The 12,696-nt window shown below is 51.4% G+C and overlaps 1 protein-coding gene across 1 annotated transcript; it reads left to right on the plus strand.

Moving 5' to 3' along the window:
- The first annotated feature begins 982 nt into the window (after window positions 1-982).
- LOC137668274 (pancreatic secretory trypsin inhibitor-like) lies at window positions 983-6,025 on the plus strand. Its single transcript, XM_068409676.1, has 4 exons — window positions 983-1,037; window positions 2,516-2,556; window positions 3,171-3,283; window positions 5,939-6,025. Exons 1-4 carry the CDS (start codon window positions 983-985, stop codon window positions 6,012-6,014), a joined length of 285 nt encoding a protein of 94 aa, XP_068265777.1. The 3' UTR covers window positions 6,015-6,025.
- The last annotated feature ends 6,671 nt before the right edge of the window (window positions 6,026-12,696 follow it).

Here is a 12,696-nt window from a genome sequence, read left to right on the forward strand (position 1 = left end):
GAGCTGAGATTTCTCTCACAAACAGCTCCTTGAATTGCTCTTGGCATTGACTTTTTCCTATTCAGCTAATTAAAAATCTGTCTTTGAGTCATAAGCCCCCATTAGTAATAATTTGCTTTGCACTTCTCCAGTGATCTATGGCTGAGATATCAAAGTGCTTTAGAAACATTAATTAATCCTTCTAATACCCAAGGGACTGATCCACTCTCCGCAATGTACCATTGGTGGAGTAAATGTAGGAAATCCCCAGGGTTTACTCCAAATTGCAGGTAGGGAGAGGGGAAGGGAGCAGCATCCAACCCAACGAGCTCGTTTCAGCTGCCTGCCTGCAATCAGAGATGTGCAGTCAAAATAACAGCACTGAGTGTGCAGCCACAAGCAAACCCAAGGCACATCCAAGCTCTTTGCTCTCCAGCAGCAGCTCTTGCTGCTGTCCCTATCTGTCCAGGGTGGGAAGGGGAGCTGCGACACCCCAGCTCTGCTCTGCAGATCACACCAGGAGAAGCATGTGTGAACCAGAGCCATCTTCACCCAGAGCCCTGCAAGTGGCAGTGGCAGGGTCATTAATCAAAGCCACACTCCTCGTGCTAACTCATGCATTTCCCTTGCTGTTCTGCCCCTTTCTCCAATCTGCTTCTTGTACAAAGTCGCTTTTTCCCGGCTTGCAGTGCAGACCCAAGGCTGTCTCCCACACCTGAGATGCAGCTCCAGTCCTTGCCAGCGATAAGGAACGTTACCGCCATTGGCTTCGGAGAGGCTTTCATCCTTGTGCACACCCATGAGCCATTTGCCACCTGGTGTTGTCCCGTACTTTGACCGTTGTCATCACAAGACTGCGGGGTGGAGCTGGCCATGTAGGGTGGTGCCAGAGATGGGGAAAGGTATAAAGGTCCCAGCATAGACTGCCAGAGACGGGATCTCTGAAAGCCTGAGAAGTGTCCCATTTCCTCTTTGCTGTCCCCAGTAAACCAACACCTTGACCATGAAGGCAACTGGTGTTTTCCTCCTCCTCTCCCTGGCACTCTGCTTCTACCAAGGTGAGTGCAACATTTTGCTTAGGAGCCATTTTGTCTCCTTACTAAAGCTCCCAGGTCTGCTGGGTGGGAAAGTGAGCCTGGGAACAGGCCAGCTGGTGCTGGCACCTTGCTCCGGCCCTGGGCAGGGAAAGCGAGCAATCCCCAGAGAGTCCTGCAATGGCCAACGTGCATTAAACCAGTGGTCTGTGAGCGAGCCTAAAGCAAAGGCTGTAACAGGGTGCCTGGCACCTGCTCCCAAAAACAAACAGATCTGCTGGTCTGACGCTCTCCCTCCAGGGCTGCGATTCAGCCTGGAGCTGGTGATTTCTGGGACACTGCAATTCTTTTAGAGTGAATAGGTGCTATTCTGGTTTTAAAAAATCAAACCCAATAAGACAGGAAACGCATATATGCAAGGGGAAAATGCAGCTCTTGCGACCAAAGTCAATGTTTAAGCCAACTGTGTTTTCAAAATCCCATATGGTGCAGAGGGATGAGAACATGAGCTGTTGCTGCTCTTCAGATCCTGCTCACCAGGGATTTCTGCGTTTGTGGGTTCATTCAGAACAAGAGGGCGCTTCTGAAACAAGTCCTCCATCATCCTATTCACTGTGCGACGATTGCCGTTGCAGAGCGGTCTGAGCACAAAATCTGGACTCATTTCAGATGAACTGAGCATGTAGTGAGCTACAGCTCCTGCGTGCCAGTCCAAAGTAAAATCCCTGAAACCCTTAGCAGTGTGGCTATCAGGTCCTCAGCACCAAACCATTTCACTCCACAGACCCACAGCTACTGGGCCACACTAGTTGTTAATGTAGATGTAGCCTAAATCCTCCATGTAGATGGCTTCCGGATCTGTAAGCAACCCAAGGTCTTCTCACTACTGCCTTCTGCTGAGCAAATTCAGGTTGTTTTTCAAAATATAACCACTGCGTGTTCCACCCATGTGATCCCAGCTGTCAGTTCAGGGCCAGCTTCTCTATGGAGAAGCCCACCAAAGTCACAGCTTGCTCCCACCAGCTTTGGTGTGAGACCTCAAGGTCCACCCATTTCTCCTTCTAGTAGAGACCTTCACCAACTTGTCTTTTGCTCTGCTTCCTTGTGGTACAAACCCCCTGACACCAGAAAAATCACCCTGGATTTACTCCAGCATCAGCAGGAGTTTCTCAGTTACCCATGAACGTATGATAAGAGACAACAAAAGCCGCCTTTGCTCCCTGGCAAGTGGCAGGGAAAGTCACTAGAAGTACATCTGGCCTTGACAGGGCCTTGCACCATCACAGTTTTTCTGCCAGGGGGAAGAGGCAGATGCAGTGGGGCAGGACCCAGCTGCAAAATGGGGGAGATCCAAAGGAAGAAATTGTTTGCTGGGACAAAGGTGTCTGAGTGAAGATATACGGTCCTCAGACTAAAGCATCTTTAGTAGGTCTCACTTGTAACCAGCCCGAGTGATGGGTGCTAAGGCATCTTCTCTCTCTCTCCCCCCACTCTTTCTCTAGGTAACGCTGGGATAGATGGAGCTGCTGAAGAAGGAACAGAGGTGAAGGCTCTTATTTTTGTGTAGTACGAGGGTGTGCCCAGCTTTGGTGAGACAGCACTAATCCAGACACTGGGTAGCAAGTATTGCTAAATCAGTGAAATATAGTGAACTGCTGGGTTGGGATCCCAAAGATGCCAGTGCTTGGGAACCTCCTTCCACCTGCTGTGCCACAGCAAAATCCCAGTGATGGTACCGGTTTCCCACTGCATTTCCCCACACTAAGCAGAGGAAAACTGTTAATAAAGAGATGAATGTTGCTGTTACATGCCAAGAAGATCAGAGCTCCCCTTACTCTCTGGCTTGCCAGTGTGAGGGCAGGTATCATTGTGGCATGAAAATAAGAACCGGGAAGAACATGATGAGGCACTGCCCACGGAGCATTACTCAATATAGTCACTCCTAAGGATGTGCAGGAGTGCCAGGTGGTGTTCAGCTGGCCAAGGGTACAGCATGGTGACAGGTGGTCCCAGTGTGAGAGTTCATAGCAGAGCTCTGAGCAAGCTGGGATGGGTTATCAAGATATATAAAATACGCACCTCTCGGTGAATGCAAAGCTCCTTTGGTAAACTGAAAGCATGTCTAATACTTTCAGCATTACCCTTTTGTGTCTCCAGGCAGCTTGTGGCAATTATGACCTAGGAGGAGGTTGTACAAGGATCTTTGACCCCGTCTGTGGAACGGACAACAAACTATACGGCAATGAGTGTCTGTTGTGCGTTCACAACCGGTGAGTATCTGGACCTCCTGCAAGTCTAAGTATCATGCATAAGAGGGCTACTCCATATGTCTGGGATTTCCTAGAAAGCAAGCTGTTTGCATGCAGCTGGATGGAGCATGGGCAGTGAGCCCGGCACATCTGGCATCAATCTGGCCTCCCGCGCAGATGCTGCACCCGCTGCTCTGAGCACGTGGACTCTGCGAAATAGGTCTGTTGCGTGCGACCTGCAGCACATGGAGCTGCCCACAAGCAGGGACCGCACTGCCAAAATCTCCCCACACCTGCACCTGCCAAGCTGCAGCAATTGCTCGGGCTGTGCTGGCGGGTATCCAGGAACTCAGACAAATGACAAAGTCCTCAAAGTCTGCCCAGATCTAGCATGGAGGCAGAAAAATATTTTTCCAGGTGACCTCAGATGTGTTCTGTCTGAGGAAAAGCTACAGGTTTTTCACCCCAGCAATTTATAGCTGAGCTCTGCTTTCTGTCTTCTCTGCTTATAAAAGGATACAATTTTCTTTGGGTATTTCTAAGAATGAGCCTTATATTTAATCTGTGCTGGTGCCAGATTGCACTGTCTTAGCAGAAGGTCAGGTCCAAACACTAGCAACTTCTCTGGCAAGACTTGATTCATTTCATCTGGCTTGGGCCCTAGGTAATTTTGAGTATACTTGTACATTGCAAGTGCTCTGAGTCACAGAAGTGAAGGAATTACTTCCAACTCAATGCTATTAGGTGGTTCTACAATCTGTTGGGAAGACTGAGTCTTATCTGTAGCCAGATGCCCCAATCTGTGGGGCTAAGGGAGCTTCACCTTTGACTTTACCTGGTGGAGGCAGGGATTTTTCGTGATCAGGCTCACATGCCCATCTGCCATCAGCAGAGACATCTCTAACAGAAGCTCAAATTCCAGCTTTTCTATCCCTGGATGAATGGGCTTGTGGAGCCAAATTCTGCTTTTAGGAGCATTGTCTCCCAGTTAACTGCAATAACAAGGAACAGAGTCCAAATCACTATGAAAAAGAGCCTGGATAAGAACTGATGCTCTGGCCCTCCCCTCTTTCCTTCATTAACCCAGGCTGCTGCCCCGTATTCTGCTCCTGGCCTGCTCACATGATGGTTTTTACATTTTAAGGCTGAAGATGATGCAGTCAGGCAGAGACACGCTGAGCGGGATTTTCTGAACAAAGGCGCCACGGTTAATGACCCGGCGCGGCATGGCACGGTGGTAATGACCATACTGGAAGCCAGCAGCCCGACACCAGCTGTCAGCTGTATTGTGCAACAGATGGGGGTGGGAGGTTCGTCAGACACAACATCATTAGGGCTTTGGCCATGAACCAAGAGCGAGGTAAAGAGACCGAGGAAGGCTTTGAAACCAGCTATGCAGGGAACAAAGTTGCGTGGAGGATGCTATGTTCCCCTGGTGTGGAGCACAGCTTCGGCGAGGATGGGGGACCTCAGTGGTCACAAGAAGGAAAGTTTGGGGTACAAAAAAGAAAAGGACTGAGCCAGTGGTTTGTGCAGATCCGGCCAGGAGCCAGGGGAGTGAAGGGATGGAAGAGAAGCTGGTACTGGCACCCACCTTGCGTTGACAGGTGCTGTGTCCCTGGGCTCCTTCAATCTCCCGTTTGTGCAATCTCTCAGCAGCTGCAACTGGAAATGTGCCGCTCCTGTGGGTCAAAGCCCTGAGCCTTGCAGCTCCCCAGTAACTCTCCCAAGTGAAGAAGTTTTGGGATTAGGAACAATAGCCATTTAACCTCCCAGTCAGGGCGACCTGGGCCAGGCACCAGGACTTTGAAGCTGCCTGGTGCCAAACATCTCAGGGTAGAGATAAACGGAATGTCCTCATTCATAAATCTTTGGCCCATGGGGAAAAGCCAGGTAGCCGAGAGGCAGGATGAAGCGTCATTTGCAGTTTTGTTTGTGCAACTGGTCTGACAAGAGCTGGAGACCTGCAAGGAATCTGGGAACAACTACTGCGAGAGCATCTGGGGGGTCCCTGCGGCAGCGGTGTCCCACTTGTCGCCTTTGGTCACTTCACTGCGACCTGCATGCAAGATGCTCTTTTGCAAAATGCAAAACAGCTTGAAAATCATTTTACCAGCATTTCTCTATGCACCTGAGAAATGGGTTTGTCTTTCCAAAGAGGAGAACATCATGATTCCACATGAAAATGGAACAATTCAGTGTAATAGGTCCACTACTGCGCAAAAAATAATAATTTTTCGCAGGTGCCTTTTTAATATTTTCCTCGCTTTTACTGCATAAGCAATCAGGAGGGGAGGCTGGGAGCAGGCCCAAGCCCAAGCAAGACACAATGGCAGGCATTTGTCTGTAAAAACCCACAAAACAAAGTCATAACCTTTATTGTCTGCAGCCAGACAGGCATTAGATGTGTCTTAGTGCTGTCCTACAGCACAGAGGTGAATTATTTTTCCAGGAGGTGTCAGGAAGCACCAGCTCTTGAGCTTATTGGAATTAATTAACACATGTCCATGGTAACCCTGAACTCCCTGTCAAGAATATGCGGCCTTACTTACTATGAATAATGTTTAAATGATGATTTAAGCAATATTTTCCTTTCTTTCTTTGTCCTCTGAGCCACGCTTTTCTGTGTATCAGGGACCTGAAGGCATCCTCTAGCATTTTTAACTTCTCTTACAGGCAAAGAAACACTAATGTGCGCATAAAGAACAGGGGAATGTGCCAAAACCCCTCTCCGCGCTTCGCTCAGAAGTAAAAGGCGCGACTGTTCCGGAGAAGATAGCACAAAGCTGTCCCTCACTTATATGAACTCATAATAAAATGGAAGCATTGCCATGTCTTGCACTGGGATTTCTTACACACACAGCAGACCCCTTTCCCTGACATTTAAAATAATTGAAAAATGTGGGGTTTTTTTGTAATGTCCATAAAGAGCTGTGAGCAAATTACTGACAGAGCTCCAGGGACAAGGCTAGGACATGCCCAAGGGGAGAGCCAAGCTCTGGCATAACAAGGAGGCTCTTTTTTTGCATCAATAATTTTGTTTCCCTTTCCTAAACTTCCAGCATCCAAGCAATAGGAGATTTTAGCATTCTCACGACTTACAATTACATTTGTTAAATACAGGGCGTTAAAGCCCTTACTCCAGCGTCTTTGCCAGGAGGAAGAGTCCAACAATCCATCTCCATGCTGACCTGTCTCCAGCCTTGTCTATATGCCCACGCCCCATCACACAGTCCCCGTGCACCGAGAGTCACCAAGCCTCAGGCTTGCCCTGCAGCTCACAGCTACCCCGTGCCTCGGAAAACCAAAAAAATCTCCATTTTTCCGGGCAAAAAAAAATATCTTTTTTCCTCTAGTGACCTTGCCGATCTTTGCTGCTGGCACCCACGCCCGGGGCACAGGGCTGCGGGCTGGCCGGAGGGGACGTGCGGTGCCCGGCGCAGCGGGACACAGGGTGCGGGTCCCTGGATGGAGAAAGGGAGGAGGTTTCGGCACTGGAGGCCGCTGTTGCTCTGCCGGAGCCGGCGCCGATGTCGGAGCCGGAGCCGGTGCCGGTGCCGGAGCTGAGCCCGCAGCGGGTGGGAGGCGGCGACGGGGCGGCCCGGCCGGGGCAGCGGCGCTGGGCGGCCCGAGGGTGGGCGACGAGCTGTCGGTGCTGCTCATTCCAGCCCTGCAGTGAGGCTGCAAGGCGCTGAGGTGGGGTAGCCGAGGCGCTCAGGCTCACCCCCCCACTCCGGGACCCACGGGCAGGTCTGCAGGGACCGCGTGCTCCAGCCGGGGGGACACGAGTGGTCCCAGCGGGTCTGCTCAGGCCCTGTGCTGGGAGGATGCGTCTGTCTGGCACCGGCACAGCCCTGCCGGCTGTTCCCCAGAGAGCTGGGCACTGGGCTGCTTGTGCCGAAGGACTGTAATCAACACAAACCAGCCTGGGACAGAGTGGTTGGGGACGGGGGTCAAAATATCTTGGGGTTCCCCACGAATGACAGCCCTTGAGTAAATGGCTGTTTGTATTTTGGGCTTTGCTCTTAGCAAATCCTGAACTTCAGTTTGGTTGGAAAGATGCGTTTGAGTTCTCTTTATGTTCCTTGAAGAAGTGGCTGAAACACACACACACAAAAAATGCATGATCAAGCTGAGAAAAAGCTCTAGTGCTCTCTTGAAATTTCGAATGCAACCAGATGCCTCTGGGAGGGAGGGCAGCCCAGGCTCCTCTTCCCAGATCTGCCAACAAGTCTCTGCGGTCGAGGGAGAGATGAAAAACGACTCACTTTTTCCCGTATGTAAAATTAATGCACTAAAGGTGGTAGCCCCAAATAGGCTTGGGACTGTAAATTGCCTCGACATCTTTGCACAAAGGGGATCCTGGAAGTACGCCTCCCGCAGGTGGGATATTGCTGTTCTGCTGCATCATGAGAAACAGAGCACTGCTTTTACCTGGAGAGGTCTGGGGCTGGCAGGAGGGGAGGCTGAGCCTCTCTCTTCACGCTGTTCGCGCACTGCTCTTGGACTTTGTGGCACAGCTAAACCCAACTTAGCTCCAAACTCATCCAAGTTGGTTTCTTCTACCCAGACAACGCTCAAGAGGTTGCACCGAGGCCAGCTTATGCCAAGCAAAGCATCTTTCCTGCCCATGCCATTTCTGGGAAACATCACCCAGTATTAGCCAAGAGCATTTCTTCGTTAAAGTGAGGTGCTGACTGAGCTTGCAAAACAGCAGGTCGCGTCGGCTGGATGGTTAAGCGCAGGCTGCATCTCCCCAGGCACTTTTCTGATGAGAACTGGCATTGCTGCTAAATGTCAGCCACATCCGTTCCACAGCAAGGTCCTTATCAGGCTTGAGATTATGGGAAGCAGCAGGTCAAGGGCCACCCTGTAGATACAGCATAGCAGGGACACATCAGGCAGAACCAGCGGCAAGTTTCCAGCAGGAAACAGTTTCTGCCCATATGTCAGTTTTGGTTTGAACAAGTGCAAATCTGAGGAGGCTTGAGCAGGTGCAAAGATGTTTTACTAACCCCTAGACTGGGTTTAGCTTTATTTATAGGAGACTCATCCTCAAAAGCCAGTCTTCTGTCCCCAAAAAGATTCTTCCCTGAAGCTGAGGAGGAGAACACTTCATCTCAGCTGCTCCTCCGCCATCCACTCACCAGCAGAGCCTGGAGCCATCCTGCCAGCAGCCAGTATGACTTTTCTGAGACACCAGCTTGCCTCTCCACATCTCCGTGATGCCATTCCCAGTGCTGGAGATCTGGCAGGGACAAGGGAAAGAGCAAAAGGGAGAGTGACAGGAGGAAGGGTAAAATGGCTTCAATTCTTCTTTTCTTTGTCTGTCTAAATAGCTGCAGCCTTTCAGGCCACCTTCCAAGGGCAGCTCTTCTGGTGGTGGGTGTTTGGGAGAGCCCTGAACACATTTTAAATGATACAACTGGGGAAAAACAGGGCTCACCAAAACACAAGAAGGGCTCAGCCATCCACCTCCCTCCTCCTTCCCTTCTGGCTGCTCCCAGAGGACTCAGCCAAGGCAGTGGCAAAGGCCAAGGGGTTTGCAGGCACACGGTGGGCGAGGAGGACCCCAGAAGATGGTACAAACCTGGGGGGCTCAGCATTTGCTGCCTGGGAAAGTGCAGGCACGGACGCAGCGCCTGCCCCACCACCGCACTGCTCAGAATAACACATTTGAATGACAAAGGGGGAAACGCTGAAAATAACTGTACCGGTTGTGGCAGCCGGGGCTCCGCAGAGAGCAAAATACCCATCCAGCCCAGCTCCGTGTGCCAGCTCCCATCCTGCCTGCCCTGGGGAGCACCAGCGCATCTGCGGGAGGAGCAGGCAGTTTTGCAGCTGTCAATGCTTCCCCTCCTCTCCCTCCTCCTGCCATCTGGGGGGCATCTCTCCCGCACTCCTTTGCCAGGATTTGCGCTTCAGGTGGAAGCTTTTCAAAGCAGGGTTGTATCCTGCTCAGTGCCTCCAAAGCAGCCCTGGGTACTGCCAAGCCTTAGGAATGTCACAAGAGTGATGAAAAAAACAGACAGCTGAGGACAGATGGCCCAGGGGAGCATTTTCCGATCATAAAACCATGTTTCTTTAAAATCAAGACATTTCTGCCAGTAAAAATTCTGGTAAAATTCAGCCGGGGAAGCCCTTCCCCCTCCACCTCCTGGAACACTCTACTGACGCTCCCATCTGGGAGGAAATATCTATTTTCATCACTGCTGGCATTTGACTTTATAATGTCATGACAGCAAAGTGCAAAGTCAGGATTAGAACTGGACCGAGGGACTTGAGTGACGTGCAAGGCCACAGCTGAGAGGCAGCTCTGGATTTTAGGTAGTTTCCAAACTTTCCTGCCTTCAGACCTATTTGGAAGGGGCAGCCTTTGCCCACTGAAGCCTTTCCTGGCCTTTCTCCACTAAGGAGGCTTCTATTTTAGCCACATTTTCAACACCAGATTTGGTTTTGTCTGGAAATAAGCAGAGATTTCCTTGGATTTGCTGCAGCTGCCAGAGGGCATTTTCCATGACGTGTGTTCAGTTCCAGGAGACCTTTTTGGGGGGGGACCTGAATTAAACCCAGTTTGCCCACTTGGCAAAGAGAGCTTCTCTTTGCAGACACCCCATGGGAACCCACCTGCTGCCGGTGAAAGGCTCTGTGTGAGCTATGATGCTGCCACATGTCACCTCCTGGATCCGGCCTTTTGCAAAGGGTGCAGACAGCGGTGTCCCCGTGCCCGGCGCAGAGCGGAGGTCCGGAGCCTGCTCTCCTTCACAGGTCAGCTCTGCACACCAGACCTCCATAACTGCTTCAGCTGCTGCTGTTGTGACAACCTCAACAAGAGGTATCAGGAGTGCCAGTGAACGCAAACAGTTCTATCATCGTGCAGAGCCGGTTGCCCAGCACGGCGCAGCAGCACCGCTACCTTAGAGGGTTACGCTGCCAAGCGCGAGGCCAGAGAAGGAAGTACCAACCGGTCCCACCCGATGAGGAAATGACGGTGTTAACTCTCTGCAAAGCACAAGTCTCAAGGATGCTTTTAAACTGCAAATTTCCTTTCATCTAAGCCACAGCTCAGGCTACCTAGGGGAAAAGCTGTCCTTGGCATATGTATGGGAATGAGCTGGAAGTGGCTCTGTACCGACACAGACTGTCCGTAGGGCTTAGTGGGGCTGTAGCAGGATCATCACTAAATAAGAGAGTGGACACTTCTCGCTGGTGGGGTGAAAGCACCACGATAACCACAGACATGGAGCAAACGGCCACAACTAGAGCTGCAAATTTGAAGTGGGATCTCAGCTTTTGCTTTCTAATGTCTCTGAGCTGTTACAGACAAGTCAAATGACAGTAACAGTTTGTATTTCTCTCTGTCAGAAGAGACTAAGCTTCCAGGAATTGGGAGCATCCAAAGTGCTCTGCAGCCAGCACAGACAGCGAGGCAGCCCTGCCAACATCGCTACACTAGTTTTCTGGCCTTCATCCTGCATCAGGCACACTCCACTTACAGCAAGGGACAGGAGGGGCTGGAAGTGCCAGCTCCGCACGGTGCCTGCACGCCAAGCTGGATGCCTCGCACTCTGCACAGCCGGAGACCTCCTGGCGCTGCAGTCGGCATTAGCACTGCAGGTACATTCGATGCTGAGAAGTTCTGCTTCCTTCCGGCTAAGCAGCACGACTCCTGGAAGGCTCCCAGGCTGAGGTCCTGTCCTTCACCTACGCCAGAACAACAACCTGTTGTTGCAGCACGGCTTAGCGGGGTTGGATTGCAGGCTCTTTCCAAAAACTTAAGCGCTTTGCTTGTTGCAAAAGGATGCCACAAATGGAAAAACATGTGTGTGGTTTAAACCCCAACAGGGGCTGCTGGCTTCTGGGAGAAGGTCAGGTCCTTCCCGGCACACCCTGGCATGGCAGCATGTGCACATCCACCCCCACACCTGCTCCACAGGGTGCTGGGAGCTCTCCTTTGCTGGCAGATGGTGCTCATGTGGCTTGAAGCCACAAAGACATTAGGTCAGTGCAAGTGTCCAGCTTGCAGGTGGCATCACTCTCAGGGACCAAGATCTGATGCATTAATCAGAGACCCCCTATCAGCCCTCTTTTCTGAAGTCAGCATCCATAAAGGGGAAGGGAAACAGCAGCCTTCCATATACAGCCTATAAGTGTGCTCTGGGGCACTGTGTCCCCCACCAGTGTCCTCACAGGTACAGATGGTGTTTAAGTCCTGTGGTAGGATGCCAAGTCCTGAAAGTGAAAGCCAGGACACCTCAAGTGGCGCCCATCAGGGGCTGAAATACAGTGGGGAAGAAGGAGCTGAGTCAGGACTGCAGCCATAGGCAAGGCATGGCTGGGGCAGAAAAAGACATCCCACAGCCCTTGCACCAATGGCCGCATGCTGGCTTGAAGGCAGGGGATGAGCTAATGCACACAGCAGTGAGATGGCACAAACGCCTGATTCGAAGTGTGCCAAAACCAGCCGGTATAGCAGGGCTTTGGATCCAGCCCCAGCGAGACACTAAACTTAGCTGCAGCAGCATTGCTGCCGTTGCTGTTGGGCTGAAAGCGTTTCTGACTGCCCCGGCACTTGGGCAGGAGTGACTCCTCTTTCCTCACCCCACTCCTGGTCACAAGCACACAGGAATTTGTTAACCAAAGGGATAGTTCACTGCACATTGCCAGGAGTAAGGGGCTGCCCATATGTGACTCTCCCGGCCTCCACTGGCCTTCCTGGCCAGTTCAGGACACTGCACCTGCATCACTGCCAGCCAGCTGCAATGCAGTGATGAAGCAAAACATCTGCACCAGGGCTGAGCTCCTCCCTCCAACCAGCAGCAGAACCCGAGCGGATGAAGCACGGGGCAAGAGGGGAGTGTAGGTCTTGCCCTGATGTCGTGGACAGGATGTTTTAGGGGACAGCACACACGTTCAGCCTGTCTGGAAAGCTCCAGGAAATGTGCAGACCAGGCTATGGTGTCTTAGAGCAAACCAAGTGAAAACAGCCTGGGACAGAGCCCCACGTTTCTGCCCTCTAATCCTTCCCTGGCCACTGACTGCCCCAGCGCCCTGAGCTCAGCCACCCAATTCAACAAGAGCTTCTAATTTTGGTGCTCAGAAACAGTCACTGACATGCCTGAGCTTTCCAGTTTTCCTGACAGCGCAAAAGAGATGAGTATAGCAAATAAACTAAGATAGAGTTCAAGGCCAAGGTCTTTCTTCGGAAAAACTGTTTGAAAGATTAAGCACAAACTGGCTTGGTCATAATGAGTGCCCCATTGTCTCTGCTGCTCCTTACTACAGAGCCACAAATAACCCCAAGTTCTTGGCAAAGGAAAGCAGCTATCTGGCTACAATTGACTTCCCAAAAAGCAATTAAGAAAAGTTCAGTTCACCTCTATAGGCACCAGAGCAGACAAGCATCTTCTGGTTCCAGCTCTGACACATGTTCC

This window comes from Nyctibius grandis, chromosome 10 (assembly GCF_013368605.1).
Source record: "Nyctibius grandis isolate bNycGra1 chromosome 10, bNycGra1.pri, whole genome shotgun sequence".
NCBI classification, from domain to species: Eukaryota; Metazoa; Chordata; class Aves; order Nyctibiiformes; family Nyctibiidae; genus Nyctibius; species Nyctibius grandis.

Bases quoted from the DNA above. Each gene is read 5' to 3' on its own strand.
- LOC137668274 (XM_068409676.1), top strand. From the start codon at position 983: ATGAAGGCAACTGGTGTTTTCCTCCTCCTCTCCCTGGCACTCTGCTTC. The intron at 2,557-3,170 runs GTGAAGGCTCTT...TTGTGTCTCCAG, and splicing joins CTGCTGAAGAAGGAACAGAG to GCAGCTTGTGGCAATTATGA. The intron at 3,284-5,938 runs GTGAGTATCTGG...CTTCTCTTACAG, and splicing joins CTGTTGTGCGTTCACAACCG to GCAAAGAAACACTAATGTGC.